Source organism: Dendropsophus ebraccatus, chromosome 10 (genome assembly GCF_027789765.1).
Source record: "Dendropsophus ebraccatus isolate aDenEbr1 chromosome 10, aDenEbr1.pat, whole genome shotgun sequence".
NCBI lineage: Eukaryota > Metazoa > Chordata > Amphibia > Anura > Hylidae > Dendropsophus > Dendropsophus ebraccatus.
The window spans coordinates 89,483,545-89,510,945 of NC_091463.1; the positions used below are offsets into that span (position 1 = coordinate 89,483,545).

The 27,401-nt window shown below is 43.5% G+C and overlaps 2 protein-coding genes across 2 annotated transcripts in view; both read left to right on the forward strand.

Annotated features, from left to right (window-relative positions):
• Positions 1-392: 392 nt before the first annotated feature.
• LOC138766530 (mucin-2-like) lies at positions 393-18,944 on the forward strand (the record flags this gene model as incomplete). Its single annotated transcript, XM_069944120.1, has 20 exons — positions 393-1,446; positions 1,651-1,916; positions 2,235-2,928; positions 3,244-3,810; positions 3,925-4,265; positions 4,461-4,786; positions 5,153-5,535; positions 5,746-5,858; positions 6,033-6,314; positions 6,510-7,239; positions 8,116-8,209; positions 8,348-8,505; positions 8,596-10,325; positions 12,186-12,929; positions 12,987-13,391; positions 13,971-14,072; positions 14,127-14,637; positions 16,123-17,381; positions 17,439-17,616; positions 17,686-18,944. Coding segments are annotated over 20 exons (11,196 nt in total), but the record flags the coding sequence as incomplete, so codon positions are not given.
• Positions 18,945-19,010: 66 nt separating this feature from the next.
• Positions 19,011-27,401, forward strand: part of LOC138766531 (mucin-2-like) — a 46,451-nt gene continuing 38,060 nt past the window's right edge. The window contains exons 1-5 of the mRNA XM_069944121.1: positions 19,011-19,556; positions 19,740-20,133; positions 20,620-20,967; positions 23,204-23,761; positions 26,397-26,465. Coding sequence (XP_069800222.1) covers positions 19,011-19,556; positions 19,740-20,133; positions 20,620-20,967; positions 23,204-23,761; positions 26,397-26,465 — 1,915 coding nt within the window. The remainder of the gene's footprint in view (positions 19,557-19,739; positions 20,134-20,619; positions 20,968-23,203; positions 23,762-26,396; positions 26,466-27,401) is intronic.

Consider the following 27,401-nt stretch of genomic DNA (forward strand, 5'->3'; position numbering starts at 1 on the left):
CCATTTCTACTCAGCCTTCAACCACCGCATCAACTACTCCTGCAACAACACCCACAACTACTACTACAGCAAGTACTCCCACATCAACAACTACTAGTGTAATGACAACAACCATTTCAACTCAGCCTTCAACCGCTGCATCAACTACTACTGCAACAACACCCACAACTACTACTACATCTACAGCAAGTACAACACCAACAACTACTAGTCCATCAACGACGACATCCATTTCGACTCAGCCTTCAACCACCGCATCAACTACTCCTGCAACAACAAGCACAACTACTACTACAGCAAGTACTCCCACATCAACAACTACTAGTGTAATGACAACAACCATTTCAACTCAGCCTTCAACCGCTGCATCAACTACTACTGCAACAACACCCACAACTACTACTACATCTACAGCAAGTACAACACCAACAACTACTAGTCCATCAACGACAACAACTATTTCTACTCAGCCTTCAACCACTGCATCAACTACTACTGCAACAACACCCACTACTACTTCTACAGCAAGTACAACACCAATATCTACTAGTCCATCAACGACAACAACTATTTCTACTCAGCCTTCAACCACTGCATCAACTACTACTGCAACAACACCCACTACTACTTCTACAGCAAGTACAACACCAACACCTACTAGTCCATCAATGACAACAACCATTTCTACTCAGCCTTCAACCACTGCATCAACTACTACTGCAACAACACCCACAACTACTACTACAGGAAGTACTTCCACATCAACAACTAGTGCAACAACAACCATTTCTACTCAGCCTTCAACCACTGCATCAACTACTACTACAACAACAGCACCCACAACTACTACTACTACTACCGCAAGTACAACACCAACAACTACTAGTCCAACAATGACAACAACAATTTCTACTCAGCCTTCAACCACCGCATCAACTACTCCTGCAACAACACCCACAACTACTACTACAGCAAGTACAACACCAACAACTACTAGTCCATCAACGACGACAACCATTTCTACTCAGCCTTCAACCACCGCATCAACTACTCCTGCAACAACACCCACAACTACTACTACTTCTACAGCAAGTACAACACCAACAACTACAAGTCCATCAACGACAACAACTATTTCTACTCAGCCTTCAACCACTGCATCAACTACTACTGCAACAACACCCACAACTACTACTACAGCAAGTACTTCCACATCAACAACTACTAGTCCAACAACCATTTCTACTCAGCCTTCAACCACCGCATCAACTACTCCTGCAACAACACCCACAACTACTACTACAGCAAGTACTCCCACATCAACAACTACTAGTGTAATGACAACAACCATTTCAACTCAGCCTTCAACCGATGCATCAACTACTACTGCAACAACACCCACAACTACTACTACATCTACAGCAAGTACAACACCAACAACTACTAGTCCATCAACGACGACAACCATTTCGACTCAGCCTTCAACCACCGCATCAACTACTCCTGCAACAACACCCACAACTACTACTACAGCAAGTACTCCCACATCAACAACTACTAGTGTAATGACAACAACCATTTCAACTCAGCCTTCAACCGCTGCATCAACTACTACTGCAACAACACCCACAACTACTACTACATCTCCAGCAAGTACAACACCAACAACTACTAGTCCATCAACGACAACAACTATTTCTACTCAGCCTTCAACCACTGCATCAACTACTACTGCAACAACACCCACTACTACTTCTACAGCAAGTACAACACCAATATCTACTAGTCCATCAACGACAACAACTATTTCTACTCAGCCTTCAACCACTGCATCAACTACTACTGCAACAACACCCACTACTACTTCTACAGCAAGTACAACACCAATATCTACTAGTCCATCAACGACAACAACAATTTCTACTCAGCCTTCAACCACCGCATCAACTACTCCTGCAACAACACCCACAACTACTACTACAGCAAGTACTCCCACATCAACAACTACTAGTGTAATGACAACAACCATTTCAACTCAGCCTTCAACTGCTGCATCAACTACTACTGCAACAACACTTACAACTACTACTACATCTACAGCAAGTACAACACCAACAACTACTAGTCCATCAACGAAGACAACCATTTCTACTCAGCCTTCAACCACCGCATCAACTACTCCTGCAACAACACCCACTACTACTTCTACAGCAAGTACAACACCAATATCTACTAGTCCATCAACGACAACAACCATTTCTACTCAGCTTTCAACCACTGCATCAACTACTACTGCAACAACACCCACAACTACTACTACATCTACAGCAAGTACAACACCAACAACTACTAGTCCATCAACGACGACAACCATTTCTACTCAGCCTTCAACCACCGCATCAACTACTCCTGCAACAACACCCACAACTACTACTACTTCTACAGCAAGTACAACACCAACAACTACTAGTCCATCAACGACGACAACCATTTCTACTCAGCCTTCAACCACTGCATCAACTACTCCTGCAACAACACCCACAACTACTACTACTTCTACAGCAAGTACAACACCAACAACTACTAGTCCATCAACGACAACAACTATTTCTACTCAGCCTTCAACCACTGCATCAACTACTACTGCAACAACACCCACAACTACTACTACAGCAAGTACTTCCACATCAACAACTACTAGTCCAACAACAACCATTTCTACTCAGCCTTCAACCACTGCATCAACTACTACTACAACAACAGCACCCACAACTACTACTACTACTACCGCAAGTACAACACCAACAACTACTAGTCCAACAATGACAACAACAATTTCTACTCAGCCTTCAACCACCGCATCAACTACTCCTGCAACAACACCCACAACTACTACTACAGCAAGTACTCCCACATCAACAACTACTAGTGTAATGACAACAACCATTTCAACTCAGCCTTCAACCGCTGCATCAACTACTACTGCAACAACACCCACAACTACTACTACATCTACAGCAAGTACAACACCAACAACTACTAGTCCATCAACGACGACAACCATTTCGACTCAGCCTTCAACCACCGCATCAACTACTCCTGCAACAACAGCCACAACTACTACAGCAAGTACTCCCACATCAACAACTACTAGTGTAATGACAACAACCATTTCAACTCAGCCTTCAACCGCTGCATCAACTACTACTGCAACAACACCCACAACTACTACTACATCTCCAGCAAGTACAACACCAACAACTACTAGTCCATCAACGACAACAACTATTTCTACTCAGCCTTCAACCACTGCATCAACTACTACTGCAACAACACCCACTACTACTTCTACAGCAAGTACAACACCAATATCTACTAGTCCATCAACGACAACAACCATTTCTACTCAGCTTTCAACCACTGCATCAACTACTACTGCAACAACACCCACAACTACTACTACATCTACAGCAAGTACAACACCAACAACTACTAGTCCATCAACGACAACAACTATTTCTACTCAGCCTTCAACCACTGCATCAACTACTACTGCAACAACACCCACTACTACTTCTACAGCAAGTACAACACCAATATCTACTAGTCCATCAACGACAACAACCATTTCTACTCAGCTTTCAACCACTGCATCAACTACTACTGCAACAACACCCACAACTACTACTACAGCAAGTACTTCCACATCAACAACTACTGGTCCAACAACAACCATTTCCACTCAGCCTTCAACCACTGCATCAACTATTACTCCAACAACACCCACAACTACTACTACTTCTACAGCAAGTACAACACCAACAACTACTAGTCCATCAACGACAACAACCATTTCTACTCAGCCTTCAACCACTGCATCAACTACTACTGCAACAACACCCACAACTACTACTACTTCTACAGCAAGTACAATACCAATATCTACTAGTCCATCAACGACAACAACCATTTCTACTCTGCCTTCAATCACTGCATCAACTACTAAGGCAACAACACCTACTTCAACTACTATTGATAGTACAACTACACCAACAACTACTAGTCCATCAATGAGAACCATTTCTACTCAGCCTTCAACCACCGCATCAACTACTCCTGCAACCACACCCACAACTACTACTATAGCAAGTACACCCACATCAACAACTAATACTCCAACAACAATTTCTACTCAGCCTTCAACCACTGCATCAACTACTTCTCCATCAACACCCACAACTACTACTACTACGTCTACTACTACAGCAAGTACAACACCAACAACTACTAGTCCATCAACGACAAAAACCATTTCTACTCAGCTTTCAACCACTGCATCAACTACTACTGCAACAACACCCACAACTACTACTACAGCAAGTACTTCCACATCAACAACTACTGGTCCAACAACAACCATTTCTACTCAGCCTTCAACCACTGCATCAACTAGTACTCCAACAACACCCACAACTACTACTATTTCTACTACTACAGCAAGTACAACACCAACAACTACTAGTCCATCAATGACAACAACCATTTCTACTCAGCCTTCAACCACTGCATCAACTACTACTGCAACAACACCCCCAACTACTACTACAGCAAGTACTTCCACATCAACAACTACTAGTCCAACAACGACCATTTCTACTCAGCCTTCAACCACTGCATCAACTACTACTGCAACAACACCCACAACTACTACTACTACCGCAAGTACAACACCAACAACTGCTAGTCCAACAATGACAACAATTTCTACTCAGCCTTCAACCACCGCATCAACTACTCCTGCAACAACACCCACAACTACTACTACAGCAAGTACTCCCACATCAACAACTACTAGTGTAATGACAACAACCATTTCAACTCAGCCTTCAACTGCTGCATCAACTACTACTGCAACAACACCCACAACTACTACTACATCTACAGCAAGTACAACACCAACAACTACTAGTCCATCAACGACGACAACCATTTCTACTCAGCCTTCAACCACCGCATCAACTACTCCTGCAACAACACCCACAACTACTACTACAGCAAGTACTCCCACATCAACAACTACTAGTGTAATGACAACAACCATTTCAACTCAGCCTTCAACCGCTGCATCAACTACTACTGCAACAACACCCACAACTACTACTACTTCTACAGCAAGTACAACACCAACAACTACTAGTCCATCAACGACAACAACTATTTCTACTCAGCCTTCAACCACTGCATCAACTACTACTGCAACAACACCCACTACTACTTCTACAGCAAGTACAACACCAATATCTACTAGCCCATCAACGACAACAACTATTTCTACTCAGCCTTCAACCACTGCATCAACTACTACTGCAACAACACCCACTACTACTTCTACAGCAAGTACAACACCAATATCTACTAGTCCATCAACGACAACAACCATTTCTACTCAGCTTTCAACCACTGCATCAACTACTACTGCAACAACACCCACAACTACTACTACATCTACAGCAAGTACAACACCAACAACTACTAGTCCATCAACGACGACAACCATTTCTACTCAGCCTTCAACCACCGCATCAACTACTCCTGCAACAACACCCACAACTACTACTACTTCTACAGCAAGTACAACACCAACAACTACTAGTCCATCAACGACGACAACCATTTCTACTCAGCCTTCAACCACCGCATTAACTAGTCCTGCAACAACACCCACAACTACTACTACTTCTACAGCAAGTACAACACCAACAACTACTAGTCCATCAACGACAACAACTATTTCTACTCAGCCTTCAACCACTGCATCAACTACTACTGCAACAACACCCACAACTACTACTACAGCAAGTACTTCCACATCAACAACTACTAGTCCAACAACAACCATTTCTACGCAGCCTTCAACCACTGCATCAACTACTACTACAACAACAGCACCCACCACTACTACTACTACTACTACCGCAAGTACAACACCAACAACTACTAGTCCAACAATGACAACAATAATTTCTACTCAGCCTTCAACCACCGCATCAACTACTCCTGCAACAACACCCACAACTACTACTACAGCAAGTACTCCCACAGCAACAACTACTAGTGTAATGACAACAACCATTTCCACTCAGCCTTCAACCGCTGCATCAACTACTACTGCAACAACACCCACAACTACTACTACATCTACAGCAAGTACAACACCAACAACTACTAGTCCATCAACGACGACAACCATTTCGACTCAGCCTTCAACCACCGCATCAACTACTCCTGCAACAACACCCACAACTACTACTACAGCAAGTACTCCCACATCAACAACTACTAGTGTAATGACAACAACCATTTCAACTCAGCCTTCAACCGCTGCATCAACTACTACTGCAACAACACCCACAACTACTACTACATCTACAGCAAGTACAACACCAACAACTACTAGTCCATCAACGACAACAACTATTTCTACTCAGCCTTCAACCACTGCATCAACTACTACTGCAACAACACCCACTACTACTTCTACAGCAAGTACAACACCAATATCTACTAGTCCATCAACGACAACAACTATTTCTACTCAGCCTTCAACCACTGCATCAACTACTACTGCAACAACACCCACTACTACTTCTACAGCAAGTACAACACCAACACCTACTAGTCCATCAATGACAACAACCATTTCTACTCAGCTTTCAACCACTGCATCAACTACTACTGCAACAACACCCACAACTACTACTACATCTACAGCAAGTACAACACCAACAACTACTAGTCCATCAACGACGACAACTATTTCTACTCAGCCTTCAACCACCGCATCAACTACTCCTGCAACAACACCCACAACTACTACTACTTCTACAGCAAGTACAACACCAACAACTACTAGTCCATCAACGACGACAACCATTTCTACTCAGCCTTCAACCACCGCATTAACTAGTCCTGCAACAACACCCACAACTACTACTACTTCTACAGCAAGTACAACACCAACAACTACTAGTCCATCAACGACAACAACTATTTCTACTCAGCCTTCAACCACTGCATCAACTACTACTGCAACAACACCCACAACTACTACTACAGCAAGTACTTCCACATCAACAACTACTAGTCCAACAACAACCATTTCTACTCAGCCTTCAACCACTGCATCAACTACTACTACAACAACAGCACCCACCACTACTACTACTACTACTACCGCAAGTACAACACCAACAACTACTAGTCCAACAATGACAACAATAATTTCTACTCAGCCTTCAACCACCGCATCAACTACTCCTGCAACAACACCCACAACTACTACTACAGCAAGTACTCCCACAGCAAAAACTACTAGTGTAATGACAACAACCATTTCAACTCAGCCTTCAACCGCTGCATCAACTACTACTGCAACAACACCCACAACTACTACTACATCTACAGCAAGTACAACACCAACAACTACTAGTCCATCAACGACGACAACCATTTCGACTCAGCCTTCAACCACCGCATCAACTACTCCTGCAACAACACCCACAACTACTACTACAGCAAGTACTCCCACATCAACAACTACTAGTGTAATGACAACAACCATTTCAACTCAGCCTTCAACCGCTGCATCAACTACTACTGCAACAACACCCACAACTACTACTACATCTACAGCAAGTACAACACCAACAACTACTAGTCCATCAACGACAACAACTATTTCTACTCAGCCTTCAACCACTGCATCAACTACTACTGCAACAACACCCACTACTACTTCTACAGCAAGTACAACACCAATATCTACTAGTCCATCAACGACAACAACTATTTCTACTCAGCCTTCAACCACTGCATCAACTACTACTGCAACAACACCCACTACTACTTCTACAGCAAGTACAACACCAACACCTACTAGTCCATCAATGACAACAACCATTTCTACTCAGCCTTCAACCACTGCATCAACTACTACTGCAACAAAACCCACAACTACTACTACAGGAAGTACTTCCACATCAACAACTACTAGTCCAACAACAACCATTTCTGCTCAGCCTTCAACCACTGCATCAACTACTACTACAACAACAGCACCCACAACTACTACTACTACCGCAAGTACAACACCAACAACTACTAGTCCAACAATGACAACAACAATTTCTACTCAGCCTTCAACCACCGCATCAACTACTCCTGCAACAACACCCACAACTACTACTACAGCAAGTACTCCCACATCAACAACTACTAGTGTAATGACAACAACCATTTCAACTCAGCCTTCAACCGCTGCATCAACTACTACTGCAACAACACCCACAACTACTACTACATCTACAGCAAGTACAACACCAACAACTACTAGTCCATCAACGACGACAACCATTTCGACTCAGCCTTCAACCACCGCATCAACTACTCCTGCAACAACACCCACAACTACTACTACAGCAAGTACTCCCACATCAACAACTACTAGTGTAATGACAACAACCATTTCAACTCAGCCTTCAACCGCTGCATCAACTACTACTGCAACAACACCCACAACTACTACTACATCTACAGCAAGTACAACACCAACAACTACTAGTCCATCAACGACAACAACTATTTCTACTCAGCCTTCAACCACTGCATCAAATACTACTGCAACAACACCCACTACTACTTCTACAGCAAGTACAACACCAATATCTACTAGTCCATCAACGACAACAACTATTTCTACTCAGCCTTCAACCACTGCATCAACTACTACTGCAACAACACCCACTACTACTTCTACAGCAAGTACAACACCAATATCTACTAGTCCATCAACGACAACAACTATTTCTACTCAGCCTTCAACCACTGCATCAACTACTACTGCAACAACACCCACTACTACTTCTACAGCAAGTACAAAACCAATATCTACTAGTCCATCAACGACAACAACAATTTCTACTCAGCCTTCAACCACCGCATCAACTACTCCTGCAACAACACCCACAACTACTACTACAGCAAGTACTCCCACATCAACAACTACTAGTGTAATGACAACAACCATTTCAACTCAGCCTTCAACCGCTGCATCAACTACTACTGCAACAACACCCACAACTACTACTACATCTACAGCAAGTACAACACCAACAACTACTAGTCCATCAACGACGACAACCATTTCTACTCAGCCTTCAACCACCGCATCAACTACTCCTGCAACAACACCCACAACTACTACTACAGCAAGTACTCCCACATCAACAACTACTAGTGTAATGACAACAACCATTTCAACTCAGCCTTCAACCGCTGCATCAACTACTACTGCAACAACACCCACAACTACTACTACATCTACAGCAAGTACAACACCAACAACTACTAGTCCATTAACGACAACAACTATTTCTACTCAGCCTTCAACCACTGCATCAACTACTACTGCAACAACACCCACTACTACTTCTACAGCAAGTACAACACCAATATCTACTAGTCCATCAACGACAACAACAATTTCTACTCAGCCTTCAACCACCGCATCAACTACTCCTGCAACAACACCCACAACTACTACTACAGCAAGTACTCCCACATCAACAACTACTAGTGTAATGACAACAACCATTTCAACTCAGCCTTCAACCGCTGCATCAACTACTACTGCAACAACACCCACAACTACTACTACATCTACAGCAAGTACAACACCAACAACTACTAGTCCATCAACGACGACAACCATTTCTACTCAGCCTTCAACCACCGCATCAACTACTCCTGCAACAACACCCACAACTACTACTACAGCAAGTACTCCCACATCAACAACTACTAGTCTAATGACAACAACCATTTCAACTCAGCCTTCAACCGCTGCATTAACTACTACTGCAACAACACCCACAACTACTACTACATCTACAGCAAGTACAACACCAACAACTACTAGTCCATCAATGACAACAACTATTTCTACTCAGCCTTCAACCACTGCATCAACTACTACTGCAACAACACCCACTACTACTTCTACAGCAAGTACAACACCAATATCTACTAGTCCATCAACGACAACAACCATTTCTACTCAGCTTTCAACCACTGCATCAACTACTACTGCAACAACACCCACAACTACTACTACAGCAAGTACTTCCACATCAACAACTACTGGTCCAACAACAACCATTTCTACTCAGCCTTCAACCACTGCATCAACTATTACTCCAACAACACCCACAACTACTACTACTTCTACAGCAAGTACAACACCAACAACTACTAGTCCATCAACGACAACAACCATTTCTACTCAGCCTTCAAACACTGCATCAACTACTACTGCAACAACACCCACAACTACTACTACTTCTACAGCAAGTACAATACCAATATCTACTAGTCCATCAACGACAACAACCATTTCTACTCTGCCTTCAATCACTGCATCAACTACTATGGCAACAACACCTACTTCAACTACTATTGATAGTACAACTACACCAACAACTACTAGTCCATCATTGACAACCATTTCTACTCAGCCTTCAACCACCGCATCAACTACTTCTCCATCAACACCCACAACTACTACTACTACGTCTACTACTACAGCAAGTACAACACCAACAACTACTAGTCCATCAACGACAAAAAACATTTCTACTCAGCTTTCAACCACTGCATCAACTACTACTGCAACAACACCCACAACTACTACTACAGCAAGTACTTCCACATCAACAACTACTGGTCCAACAACAACCATTTCTACTCAGCCTTCAACCACTGCATCAACTAGTACTCCAACAACACCCACAACTACTACTATTTCTACTACTACAGGAAGTACAACACCAACAACTACTAGTCCATCAATGACAACAACCATTTCTACTCAGCCTTCAACCACTGCATCAACTACTACTGCAACAACACCCCCAACTACTACTACAGCAAGTACTTCCACATCAACAACTACTAGTCCAACAACGACCATTTCTACTCAGCCTTCAACCACTGCATCAACTAATACTGCAACAACACCCACAACTACTACTACTACCGCAAGTACAACACCAACAACTGCTAGTCCAACAATGACAACAATTTCTACTCAGCCTTCAACCACCGCATCAACTACTCCTGCAACAACACCCACAACTACTACTACAGCAAGTACTCCCACATCAACAACTACTAGTGTAATGACAACAACCATTTCAACTCAGCCTTCAACCGCTGCATCAACTACTACTGCAACAACACCCACAACTACTACTACTTCTACAGCAAGTACAACACCAACAACTACTAGTCCAACAACGACAACAACTATTTCTACTCAGCCTTCAACCACTGCACCAACTGCTACTCCAACAACACCCACAACTACTACTACTTCTACAGCAAGTACAACACCAACAACTACTAGTCCATCAACGACAACAACCATTTCTACTCAGCCTTCAACCACTGTATCAACTACTACTGCAACAATACCCACAACTACTACTACAGCAAGTACTCTCACATCAACAACTACTAGTCCAACAATGACCGATTCTACTCAGTCTTCAACCACTGCATCAACAACAACTCCAACAACACCAACAACTACTACTACTTATACTACTACAGTAAGTACAACACCAACAACTACTAGTCCATCAATGACAACAACCATTTCTACTCAGCCTTCAACCACTGCATCAACTACTACTGCAACAACACCCACAACTACTACTACAGCAAGTACTTCCACATCAACAACTACTAGTCCAACAACGACCATTTCTACTCAGCCTTCAACCACTGCATCAACTACTACTACAACAACAACACCCACAACTACTACTACTACCGCAAGTACAACACCAACAACTACTAGTCCAACAATGACAACAACAATTTCTACTCAGCCTTCAACCACCGCATCAACTACTACTCCAACAACACCTACAACTACTACTACTACTTCTACTACTACAGTAAGTACAACACCAACAACTACTAGTCCATCAACAACAACAACCATTTCTACTCAGCCTTCAACCACCGCATCGACTACTCCTGCAACAACACCCACAACTACTACTACAGCAAGTACACCCACATCAACAACTACTAGTGTAATGACAACAACCATTTCAACTAAGCCTTCAACCACTGCATCAACTAGTACGGCAACAACACCCACTTCAACTACTATAGATAGTAAAACCACACCAACAACTACTAGTCCATCAACGACAACCATTTCTACTCAGCCTTCAACCACCGCATCAACAACTCCTGCAACAACACCCACAACTACTACTATAGCAAGTACACCCACATCAACAACTAATATTCCAACAACAACAACAACAACAACAACTATTTCTACTCAGCCTTTAACCACTGCATCAACTACTCCTTCAATAACACCCACAACTACTACTACGGCAAGTACACCCACATCAACAACTAATACTCCAACAACAACTGTTTCTACTCAGCCTTCAACCACTGCATCACCTACTACTCCAACAACTCCCACAACTACTACTACTTCTACAACTACAGCAAGTACAACACCAACAACTACTAGTCCATCAACGACAACAACCATTTCTACTCAGCCTTCAACCACTGCATCAACTACAATGGCAACAACACCTACTTCAACTACTATTGATAGTACAACTACACCAACAACTACTAGTCCATCAACGACAACCATTTCTACTCAGCCTTCAACCACCGCATCAACTACTCCTGCAATAACACCCACAACTACTACTATAGCAAGTACACCCACATCAACAACTAATCATCCAACAACAACTGTTTCTACTCAGCCTTCAACCACTGCATCACCTACTACTCCAACAACACCCACAACTACTTCTACAACTACAGCAAGTACAACACCAACAACTACTAGTCCATCAACGACAACAACCATTTCTACTCAGCCTTCAACAACTGCATCAACTACTGCTGCAACAACACCCACAACTACTACTACAGCAAGTACTCCCACATCAACATCTACTAGTCCAACAACGATTATTTCTACTCAGCCTTCAACCACTGCATCAACTCCTACTCCAACAACACCCACAACTACTACTTCTACTACTACAGCAAGTACAACACCAACAACTACTAGTCCAACAATGACAACAACAATTTCTACTCAGCCTTCAACCACCGCATCAACTACTCCTGCAACAACAACCACAAATACTACTACATCTACAGCAAGTACTCCCACATCAACAACTACTAGTGTAATGACAACAACCATTTCAACTCAGCCTTCAACCACCGCATCAACTACTACTGCAACAACACCCACAACTACTACTACATCTACAGCAAGTACAACACCAACAACTACTAGTCCATCAACGACGACAACCATTTCTACTCAGCCTTCAACCATCACATCAACTACTCCTGCAACAACACCCACAACTACTACTACAGCAAGTACTCCCACATCAACAACTACTAGTGTAATGACAACAACCATTTCAACTCAGCCTTCAACCGCTGCATCAACTACTACTGCAACAACACCCACAACTACTACTACATCTACAGCAAGTACAACACCAACAACTACTAGTCCATCAACGACAACAACTATTTCTACTCAGCCTTCAACCACTGCATCAACTACTACTGCAACAACACCCACTACTACTTCTACAGCAAATACAACACCAATATCTACTAGTCCATCAATGACAACAACCATTTCTACTCAGCTTTCAACCACTGCATCAACTACTACTGCAACAACACCCACAACTACTACTACAGCAAGTACTTCCACATCAACAACTACTGGTCCAACAACAACCATTTCTACTCAGCCTTCAACCACTGCATCAACTACTACTCCAACAACACCCACAACTACTACTACTTCTACTACTACAGCAAGTACAACACCAACAACTACTAGTCCATCAACGACAACAACCATTTCTACTCAGCCTTCAACCACTGCATCAACTACTACTGCAACAACACCCACAACTACTACTACAGTAAGTACTTCCACATCAACAACTACTAGTCCAACAACGACCATTTCTACTCAGCCTTCAACCACTGCATCAACTACTACTACAACAACACCCACAACTACTACTACTACTACCGCAAGTACAACACCAACAACTACTAGTCCATCAATGACAACAACCATTTCTACTCAGCCTTCAACCACTGCATCAACTACTCCTGCAACAACACCCACAACTACTACTACAGCAAGTACTTCCACATCAACAACTACTAGTCCAACAACGACCATTTCTACTCAGCCTTCAACCACTGCATCAACTACTACTACAACAACAACAACACCCACAACTACTACTACTACCGCAAGTACAACAACAACAACTACTAGTCCAACAATGACAACAACCATTTCTACTCAGCCTTCAACCACTGCATCAACTACTCCTGCAACAACACCCACAACTACTACTACAGCAAGTACTTCCACATCAACAACTACTAGTTCAACAACGACCATTTCTACTCAGCCTTCAACCACCGCATCAACTACTCCTGCAACAACACCCACAACTACTACTACAGCAAGTACTCCCACATCAACAACTACTAGTGTAATGACAACAACCATTTCAACTCAGCCTTCAACCGCTGCATCAACTACTACTGCAACAAAACCCACAACTACTACTACATCTACAGCAAGTACAACACCAACAACTACTAGTCCATCAACGACGACAACCATTTCTACTCAGCCTTCAACCACCGCATCAACTACTCCTGCAACAACACCCACAACTACTACTACAGCAAGTACTCCCACATCAACAACTACTAGTCTAATGACAACAACCATTTCAACTCAGCCTTCAACCGCTGCATCAACTACTACTGCAACAACACCCACAACTACTACTACATCTACAGCAAGTACAACACCAACAACTACTAGTCCATCAACGACAACAACTATTTCTACTCAGCCTTCAACCACTGCATCAACTACTACTGCAACAACACCCACTACTACTTCTACAGCAAGTACAACACCAATATCTACTAGTCCATCAACGACAACAACTATTTCTACTCAGCCTTCAACCACTGCATCAACTACTACTGCAACAACACCCACTACTACTTCTACAGCAAGTACAACACCAATATCTACTAGTCCATCAACGACAACAACTATTTCTACTCAGCTTTCAACCACTGCATCAACTACTACTGCAACAACACCCACAACTACTACTACAGCAAGTACTTCCACATCAACAACTACTGGTCCAACAACAACCATTTCTACTCAGCCTTCAACCACTGCATCAACTACTACTCCAACAACACCCACAACTACTATTACTACAGCAAGTACAACACCAACAACTTCTAGTCCATCAACGACAACAACCATTTCTACTCAGCCTTCAACCACTGCATCAACTACTACTGCAACAACACCCACAACTACTACTATAGTAAGTACTTCCACATCAACAACTACTAGTCCAACAACGACTATTTCTACTCAGCCTTCAACCACTGCATCAACTACAACAACAACACCCACAACTACTACTACTACCGCAAGTACAACACCAACAACTACTAGTCCAACAATCACAACAACAATTTCTACTCAGCCTTCAACCACCGCATCAACTACTACTCCAACAACACCTACAACTACTACTACTACTTCTACTACTACAGTAAGTACAACACCAACAACTACTAGTCCATCAACGACAACAACCATTTCTACTCAGCCTTCAACCACCGCATCGACTACTCCTGCAACAACACCCACAACTACTACTACAGCAAGTACACCCACATCAACAACTACTAGTGTAATGACAACAACCATTTCTACTCAGCCTTCAACCACTGCATCAACTACTACTCCAACAACACCCACAACTACTACTACTTCTACTACTACAGCAAGTAAAACACCAACAACTACTAGTCCATCAACGACAACAACCATTTCTACTCAGCCTTCAACCACTGCATCAACTACTACTCCAACAACACCCACAACTACTACTTCTACTACTACAGCAAGTACAACACAAACAACTACAAGTCCATCAACGACAACAACCATTTCTACTCAGCCTTCAACCACTGCATCAACTACTACTGCAACAACAGCCAAAACTACTACTTCAGCAAGTACTTCCACATCAACAACTACTAGTCCAACAACGACCATTTCTACTCAGCCTTCAATCACCGCATCAGCTACTACTGCAACAACACCCAAAACTACTACTACAGCAAGTACACCCACATCAACAACTACTAGTGTAATGACAACAACCATTTCAACGCAGCCTTCAACCACTGCATCAGCTACTAATGCAACAACACCCACAACTACTAATACAGCAAGTACTCCAACATCAACAACTACTAGTCCAACAACGACCATTTCTACTCAGTCTTCAACCACTGCATCAACTACAACTCCAACAACACCTACAAGTACTACTACTTCTACTACTTCAGCAAGAACAACACCAACAACTACTAGTCCATCAACGACAACAACCATTTCTACTCAGCCTTTAACCACCGCATCAACTACTCCTGCAACAACACCCACAACTACTACTACTACAGCAAATACTCCCACATCAACAACTACTAGTGTAATGACAACGACCATTTCTACTCAGCCTTCAACCACTGCATCAACTACTACTGCAACAACACCCACAACTACTACTTCAGCAAGTACTTCCACATCAACAACTACTGGTCCAACAATGACCATTTCTACTCAGCCTTCAACCACTGCATCAACTACTACTCCAACAACACCCACAACTACTACTACTACTACTACTACAGCAAGTACAACACCAACAACTACTAGTCCATCAACGACAACCACCATTTCTACTCAGCCTTCAACCACTGCATCAACTACTACTCCAACAACACCCACAACTACTACTACAGCAAGTACTTCCACATCAACAACTACTGGTCCAACAACGACCATTTCTACTCAGCCTTCAACTACTGCATCAACTACTACTGCAACAACACCCACAACTACTACTACTACCGCAAGTACAACACCAACAACTACTAGTCCAACAATGACAACCACCATTTCTACTCAGCCTTCAACCACTGCATCAACTACTACTCCAACAACACCCACAACTACTACTACTTCTACTACTACAGCAAGTAAAACACCAACAACTACTAGTCCATCAACGACAACAACCATTTCTACTCAGCCTTCAACCACTGCATCAACTACTACTCCAACAACACCCACAACTACTACTTCTACTACTACAGCAAGTACAACAGCAACAACTACAAGTCCATCAACGACAACAACCATTTCTACTCAGCCTTCAACCACTGCATCAACTACTACTCCAACAACACCCACAACTACTACTTCTACTACTACAGCAAGTACAACAGCAACAACTACAAGTCCATCAACGACAACAACCATTTCTACTCAGCCTTCAACCACTGCATCAACTACTACTGCAACAACAGCCACAACTACTACTACAGCAAGTACTTCCACATCAACAACTACTAGTCCAACAACGACCATTTCTACTCAGCCTTCAATCACCGCATCAGCTACTACTGCAACAACACCCAAAACTACTACTACAGCAAGTACTCCAACATCAACAACTACTAGTCCAACAACGACCATTTCTACTCAGTCTTCAACCACTGCATCAACTCCAACTCCAACAACACCTACAAGTACTACTACTTCTACTACTTCAGCAAGTACAACACCAACAACTACTAGTCCATCAACGACAACAACCATTTCTACTCAGCCTTTAATCACCGCATCAACTACTCCTGCAACAGCACCCACAACTACTACTACAGCAAATACTCCCACATCAACAACTACTAGTGTAATGACAACGACCATTTCTACTCAGCCTTCAACCACTGCATCAACTACTACTGCAACAACACCCACAACTACTGCAACAGCAAGTACTCCAACATCAACAACTACTAGTCCAACAACGACCATTTCTACTCAGCCTTCAACCACTGCATCAACTACTACTCCAACAACACCCACAACTACTACTACTTCTACTACTACAGTAAGTACAACACCAACAACTACTAGTCCATCAACGACAACAACCATTTCTACTCAGCCTTCAACCACTGCATCGACAACTCCTACAACAACATCCACAACTACTACTACAGCAAGTACACCCACATCAACAACTACTAGTGTAATGACAACAACCATTTCAACTCAGCCTTCAACCACTACATCAACTAGTACGGCAACAAAACCCACTTCAACTACTATTGATAGTACAACCACACCAACAACAACTAGTCCATCAACGACAACCATTTCTACTCAGCCTTCAACCACCGCATCAACAACTCCTGCAACAACACCCACAACTACAACTATAGCAAGTACACCCACATCAACAACTAATACTCCAACAACTATTTCTACTCAGCCTTCAACCACCGCATCAACTGCTCCTGCAACAACAGCCACAACTACTACTACAGCAAGTACACCCACATCAACAACTAATACTCCAACAACGACAACAACTATTTCAACTCAGCCTTCAACCACTGTATCAACTACTACTCCAACAACAACCACAATTACTACTACTTCTACTACTACAGCAAGTACATCAACAACAATTACTAGTCCATCAACGGCAACAACCATTTTTACTGAGCCTTCAACCACTGCATCAAGTACTACTCCAACAACACCCACAACTACTGCAACAGCAAGTACTCCCACATCAACAACTACTAGTCCAACAACGACCATTTCTACTCAGCCTTCAACCACTGCATCAACTACTACTTCAACAACACCTACAACTACTACTACTTCTACTACTACAGCAAGTACAACACCAACAACTACTAGTCCATCAATGACAACAACCATTTCTACTCAGCCTTCAATCACTCCATTAACTACTCCTGCAACAACACCCACAACTACTACAGCAGCAAGTACACCCACATCAACAACTTCTAGTGTAATGATAACAACCATTTCTTCTCAGCCTTCAATCACCCCATTAACTACTCCTGCAACAACACTTAATTCAACTACTATTACTAGTACAAGTACAACCACACCAACAACTACTAGTCCATCAACGACAACAACCATTTCTACTCAGCTTTCAACCACCGCATCAACTACTGCTGCAACAACACCCACAACTACTACTATAGCAAGTACACCCACATCAACAACTTATACTCCAACAACAACAAAAACTATTTCTACTCAGCCTTCAAGCACTGGATCAACTACTACTCCAACAACACCCACAACTACTACTACTTCTACTACTACAGCAAGTACCACACCAACAACTACTAGTCCATCAACGACAACAACCATTTATACTCAGTCTTCAACCACTGCATCAACTACTACTGCAACAACACCCACAACTACTACTTCAGTAAGTACCCCCACATCAACAACTACTAGTCTAACAACGACCATTACTACTCAGCCTTCAACCACTGCATCAACAACTACTGAAACAACACCCACAACTACTACTACTACTACTACTACTATTACAGCAAGTACAACACCAACAACTACTAGTCCAACAATGACAACAACCATTTCTACTCAGCCTTCAACCACCGCATCAACTACTCCTGCAACAACACCCACAACTACTACTTCTACAGCAAGTACACTCACATCAACAACTAATACTCCAACAATGATAACTATTTCTACTCAGCCTTCAACTACTGCATCAACTACTACTCCAACAACACCCACAACTACTTCTACTACTAAAGCAAGTACAACACCAACAACTACTAGTCCATCAACGACAACAACCATTTCTACTCAGCCTCCAACAACCGCATCAAAAACTCCTGCAACAACACACACAACTACTACTACAGCAAGTACTCCCACATCAACAAATACTAGTGTAATGACAACAACCCTTTTAACTCAACCTTCAACCACTGCATCAACAACACCCACTTCAACTACTATTACTAGTACAAGTACAACCACACCAACAACTACTAGTCCATCAACGACAACAACCATTTCTACTCAGCCTCCAGCCACTGCATCAACTACTACTGCAACAAGACCCACAACTACTACTACAGCAAGTACTCCCACATCAACAACTACTAGTCCAACAACGACCATTTCTACTCAGCATTCAACCACAGCATCAATTACTACTGCAACAACACCCACAACTACTACTACAGCAGGTACAACACCAATAACTACTAGTCCAGCAAATACACTTACATCAACAACTACTAGTCCAACAACGACAACTACCATTTATTATCAACCATCAACAACCACATCAACTACTACTGCAACAATACCCACAACCCCTACTACAACAAGTACTACCACACCAACAACTACTAGTCCAACAACAACAACCATTTCTATTCAACCTTCAACAACTGCATCAACTTCTACTGCAACAACACCCACAACTACTACTTCTTCTACTACTACAGCAAGTACAACACCAACAACTACTAGTCCAACAACGACAACAACCATTTCTACTCAGCCTTTAACCACTGGATCAACTACTCCTGCAACAACACCCACAACTACTACTGGTCCAACAACGACAACAACCATTTCTACTCAGCCTTCAACCACTGCATCAACTACTACTGCAACAACACCCAAAACTACTACTACTACTTCTACTACTACAGCAAGTACAACACCAACAACTACTAGTCCATCAACAAAAACAACCATCTCTACTCAGCCTTCAACCACCGCATCAACTACTCCTGCAACAACTCCCACAACTACTACTACAGAAAGAACACTAACATCAACAATTACTAGTGCAACGACAACAACCATTTCTACTCAGCCTTCAACCACTGCATCAACTTCAGGGCTCCAGATGGCGACCAAAATGGTCGCCAATGCGACTGACTTTTTGCAAATGGCGCCCAGATTTATTAATCTGGGCGCCATTTGCGACTGGCCGCGGCGGCGCGCTGTCTCTTTAAGATGCGCGGCTGATGCGCGGCTGCCGGGGGTGTCCCATCCTATCCCCGGCAGCGCGGCGCATCAGTGAGCTGCCTGGGGCCCTGACTTCCGGCACAGGAAGCGCACGTCAGAGACGCTTCCTGTGTCAGAAGTCACAGCCCCGGCGTACAGAGAGCTCACTGATGCGCCGCGCTGCCGGGGATAGGACGGGACACCCCCGGCAGCCGCGCATCAGCCGGGAACAGCGTCCGAAGAAGAAGAGGATCGCCGGGGGAGCGGGTTGTCAGGTGAGTTTGTGTGTTTGTTTTTTTTTAAATATTGCTTAGCATAGAGGAAAGGGGGGGGGGGGCATCTATAATGGGGGGAGAAGAGGGGCCATCTTCAAGGGGGGGAGAGGGGGCCATCTATAAGGGGGGGAGAAGAGGGGGCATCTATAATAAGGGGGGGAGAAGAGGGGGCATCTATAATGGGGGGGAGAAGAGGGGGCATCTATAATGGGGGGGGAGAGGGGGTATCTATAATGGGGGGAGAAGAGGGGGCATCTATAATGGGGGGGGGGGAGAGGGGGCATCTATAAGGTGAGGGGGTATCTATAAGGGGGGGAGAAGAGGGGGCATCTATAATGGGGGGGGAGAAGAGGGGGCATCTATAATGGGGGGGGGGAGAGGGGGCATCTATAAGGTGAGGGGGTATCTATAAGGGGGGGAGAAGAGGGGGCATCTATAATGGGGGGGAGAAGAGGGGGTATCTATAATGGGGGGAGAAGAGGGGGCATCTATAATGGGGGGAGAAGAGGGGGTATCTATAATGGGGGGGAGAAGAGGGGGTATCTATAATGGGGGGGAGAAGAGGGGGTATCTATAATGGGGGGGGGGGGAGAGCGGGTATCTATAATGGGGGGAGAAGAGGGGGCATCTATAAGGGGGGGAGAAGAGGGGGTATCTATAAGGGGGGGAGAAGAGGGGGTATCTATAATGGGGGGGAGAAGAGGGGGTATCTATAATGGGGGGGAGAAGAGGGGGTATCTATAATGGGGGGGAGAAGAGGGGGTATCTATAATGGGGGGGAGAAGAGGGGGCATCTATAATGGGGGGGAGGAGGGGGCATCTATAATGGGGGGGAGGAGGGGGCATCTATAATGGGGGTAGAGGGGGTCATCTATAAGGGGAGGGGGCCATCTATAAGTGTAGGGCAGACTGGCTGCAGACACTGGGAGATAGATATATGCACTATTATTATTATCAGGGCCCCTCAGGTGTCTGTATTGTAGGGGGTCACTTGCATTAGTCACTAGGTGAGAGATATATCTATCTATATACACATCTTGTGGGGGGTCACTATGGCTGCAGTCATAAGTCTAGCTCAGTATGTATAGACTGTTGCAAGCTTTTAAAGGGAACCTGTCACCCCCCGTGACGGGGTGACAGGCTCCCAACCCCCCATTAGAACCCCCTATACTCACCTCATCGCGCCGGGTCCCGCTTCTGAAGATGGCCGGGTCACGGAGATCTCAGCCGCTGCAGCCCGGCGCGCACACTGAGAGATGAGTCCAACGCTCAGAGAATGACGGAGCGCTGGACTCTCCCATCATTCTCTATGAGCGTTGGACTCATCTCTCAGCGCACGCCGGGTTGCAGCGGCTGAGATCTCCGTGACCCGACCATCTTCAGAAGCGGGACCCGGCGCGATGAGGTGAATATAGGGGGCTCTAACGGGGGGTTGGGAGCCTGTCACCCCGGCACGGGGGTCGACAGGTTCCCTTTAAGTTCAAGTTCAGAAGAGTAAGCCTCATTAAAAGGCTAGCCAAGTGAGGCTGAAGTACTGAGTCAGACTGTATATGGTTGTCAAGTTGCAAGTTTCCATGTTGAACGTTTTCAAACTAAGAAAAGAAAGGATCTAAAGGAGGAGGATGCTGCCGTGGCCTCTGCACACAGTAAGTCCCATGTAACATAACATTAATTTTACATGGTTTAAAATGTTGGCGACCAAATATTCTATTTGGCGCCTAAATTTTTCAGGTTAGGAGCCAATGGCTCCTAGGTAAATTTTTTAGTCTGGAGCCCTGAACTTCTACTGCAACAACAGCCACTTCAACTTCTACTACTAAAGCAAGTTCAACCACTCCAACAGCTACTGGTTCAACAACAACAACCATTTCTACTCAGCCTTCAAGCACTGCAACAACTACTACTGCAACAACACCCACAACTACTACTACAGCAAGTATTTCCACATCAACAACTACTAGTCTAACAACGACCATTTATACTCAGTCTTCAACCACAGCAAGTACACCCACATCAACAACTACTAGTCCAACAATGACAACGACCATTTCTACTCAGCCTTCAACCGCTGCATCAACTACTACTACTACAACACCCATTTCATCTACTACTACTACAGCAAGTACAACCACACCAACAACTACTAGTGCAACAATGACAACAACCATTTCTACTCAGCCTTCAACCACTGCAACAACTACTATTGGAACAACACCCACCACTAATTCTACTAAAGTGACTACAACGGCACCAACAACTACTAGTCCAACAACGACAACAGTTATTTCAACTCAGCCTTCAGCCACTGCATCAACTACTAATCCTCTAGTCACAAGCTTTTCTACACAAGTTACAAGTAAGTTATCAAATGGCATGAAGAAAAATAAAAACAAAAACATTTTACTGCTTGCACTAGCATAGGTTAACAATTGAAATGGTTATTCTGATACTTACACATGGGCGGTATATATATATATATATATATATATATATATATATATATATATATATATATATATATATATGGGCTGTTCTTTTTATTTCACATTACGGATGTATGAACCTTAAAGGGGTAGTCCACCAAAAAATTTTTTCTTTCAAATCAACTGCTACCATGAAGTGCCAGAGATTTGTAATTTACTTCTATTAAAAAATCTCAAGCCTTCCAGTACTTATCAGCTGCTGTATGCCCAACAGGAAGTTGTATTATTTCCAGTCTGGAGAGCAGGAGAGGTTTTCTATGGGGATTTGCTCCTGCTTTGGACAGTTCCTGACATGGACAGAGGAGGCAACAGAGAGCACTGGGTCAGACAGGAAAGAAAACACCACTTCCTGCTGGACACACAGCAGCTGATAAGTACTGGAAGACTTAAGATTTTTTAATAGAAGTGAATTACAAATCTCTGGCACTTTATGGCACCAGTTGATTTGAAAGAAAAATTTTTTTGGTGGACTACCCCTTTAAAGTTTACCTGTCATTATAACTTTCAAAATCTAAATCAACAGTAGATTGCAACTTTTCAATCTACATTTATTTTTTTTATTTTTAGTTAGTTATCATGGAAAACACGGAACTTCCTGTGTTCTGACTTTTCTTTTTTTCAAAAAGAGTCAGAAAACAGGAAGTCCTCTGTTTCCCAGGTCATTTGAGTGCTCACATAGAAGGCAATGTGTGATAAACACATTGAGCTGTGACACTCTGGTCAGACTTCCTGTTTTGTCTGTTTTTTTCAATTAGTCTAAAAATCTGCCTTCAGATGACTGGACCTGGATTTCTGGTAAGTTTAGCTATGTTTTTAAGCATGACAAAAAAAATTAAGGTATATTGCAAACTTGCTTTATTTCACATGTACTGTTAAATTAGATTTTGAACGTTATAATGACAGTGACAGTTTTACATTCTCAGTCAAGTCATTGCATCTTCAAATAGAAGCCCTACCTAAAAAATAAGCCCTGGCTTGAATTTGCGGGGGTTTTGGAGTAGACTTTAAAGAGCACTTGTGCCACTTACATTTTCTTTTACTGAGTAGAATCAGACTCTAAAAAGTGTTCTTTTTGTACATTGTTATGGGGGCTGCCATTTTGCCTGTGCTGTTTGTAACAGAATTTAGTTACATGCTTCACAGGAAGCCTCATGAACATAGACAGCAATAGACAGACTCTATTCTCTTGAGATGAATGTAAAACATTACTGAGCATGCTCTGTGACCTTTGAAGAGGTCATTCCACAGGGAGCTGCTATAAACTCATACTGATGCTATCTACTGGTGTCATATGACTGTATCTACTGGTGTCATATGCTGTACAGATCGCTTTACGGCAGCCTCTTCTTATCACTACAGACACAACAGGAAGTCTCAGCTTAGTTTAAGCCCCAGTGCTGAGAATAAAAACTGAAAGATCTCAGAATTATTTTATAATACAGATTTAAAAAAATGAAAACCAGAAAAAACATCAGTAAAAATTCTTTAAAAAAATATATTTAATATAAAAACATTATTTAAAGGGGAAATATCAGCAGGTCAGACTGTTGCGTAGGGGGCACTGAGGAGGAAGGTATGTCTCGTACCTTCCTCTTCCGCACTGTTTCTGCGCTGTTAGCAGTTTAACCTTTGGTCCAGAGCACAGTTAGGATCACTGCTCTGCCCCCATAGCACTGAACCATCACCGGGTGCCATGGGGGCGGGGCAGTGCTCTTAGTGGTATTCCAGACCGAGGATTAAACTGCTAACAACACGGGAATGGCGCTGAGGAGGAAGGTAAGAGACATACCTTCCTCCTCGGCACACCATGCACAATAGGGGGCTATTAGCAAGTTGTTTAACCTGCTGATAGTTCCCTTTTAAACAATCATTAGATGCGGGCAGTGGCCGGGAGGGAGGCGCGCAGCTCGCATTCTCCAGCTAATGAAGCACAGCCTGAGGAGGGAGAGTGGCCAGTAGAGTCCTGTCCCAGCTGCTGACCCGCCCCCATAGCCGGACGTATACACGCGCTCCCTCCCGGCCGCACATGAAGGTCCCCGGAGGAGGCTGCAGGGACTGAAGCATCAGGTGATAATGTCGCTGAGGTTACTGGAGCTGTACAGCGGGATAGGGGGGCACAGTGCAGACCCACTATCCACTATACCTCCACTACTACACCCTACCTAGATGGAGGCACATAGAAGATCTCCTATACTATATGGGGGCACAGAGTACATAGGGCACATATTTGAGAAAACTACTTATATGGGGGACACAATGGGCTTGTCTACTACAGGGGGAGCACTGTTACATTGGGAAGCAATACAGTTGTCTCAAATGTCATTAATATAGTATCTGACACTGCAGGGACAAAAATTTTCTGAAAATTGAGATTTAAATCGAGAATCCTCTAAAATCTTTTAAAAAATCAAGATTTATTTTTTTGGCCATATCGCCCCACCCTAGTTGGAATCATGTAATGCTTCATTTTTATTAGTCTCTTACAGCATTGTACATTTATCTCCATAGGTTCCCAAGGCTCCACATCAACCATAACAACTATTACCTCTACCCAAACAACCGCAGACAAATCTTCACGTAAGTATTACATATTTAGGCTATGTTCACACTATGTAAAACTGCGGCCGTAGTTCTCGCCGCAGAACTACGGCCGTAGTTTTGCGGGTGGAGCATAACCTTACTTTCAATGGGATCCCGGCCGGAGCGTACACACATCGTATACGCTTCGGCCGGGATCTATGCGGCGCCGCAAATAACTGACAGGTCAGACCTGTCCGTTCACACAGTGAAGCGAGCGGTTCCGGCCACTTGCTTCACTGTGGGCTATGGGAAGCTCTGATGCGGACGCGCGCTGATGCGCCCGCATCAGAGCTCCGCGGCAGGGATGATCCGGCCAGAGACCGGCCGTTCTGTGACCCGGCCGAGGTCACGGAACGGCCGGTCTCTTACGTAGTGTGAACATAGCCTTAAAGGGGATGTCATCTGTATTAAGGACCAGGTCAATTTTCATTTATGCAGGCCATAGCGCTTGCATTTTTCTCCAGACTCACATGAGCTCTTAACTTTTGCGACACCAAATGTACAATTGTACTTTGTAATGACAGACTTTGTTTTTACATAAAATATGCTGTGAAACGGGAAAAGAATTATTTGCAAGGTGAAATTTTTAGAAAAGTATCTCATTTTAAATGGGGGGAGGGGGGGTTGTTACGTCTTGCTTGCGTACATGGGACGCAGATTCGCCCCTCCTCCCTGGTGTATGCCTGCAGTATCCCCTGCTCGCCTGATGGGTGGACAGGGGGGATTCCGGGGGGCGCGGCAAGGCGGGGAGGAGTTGTCCAATGAATGTATGGTATGATTGGTTATCATGTACATTGTAGGGCACTCTCGTCAATCATAATACTAACATAGAATTATTATATAGTATATTGACTTTCTAATACGGACAGTAACAGCACGGAATGCTTTTGTTTTGTAGTTCCATACTGGGTAATTATTCTTCTTGCTCTGGTC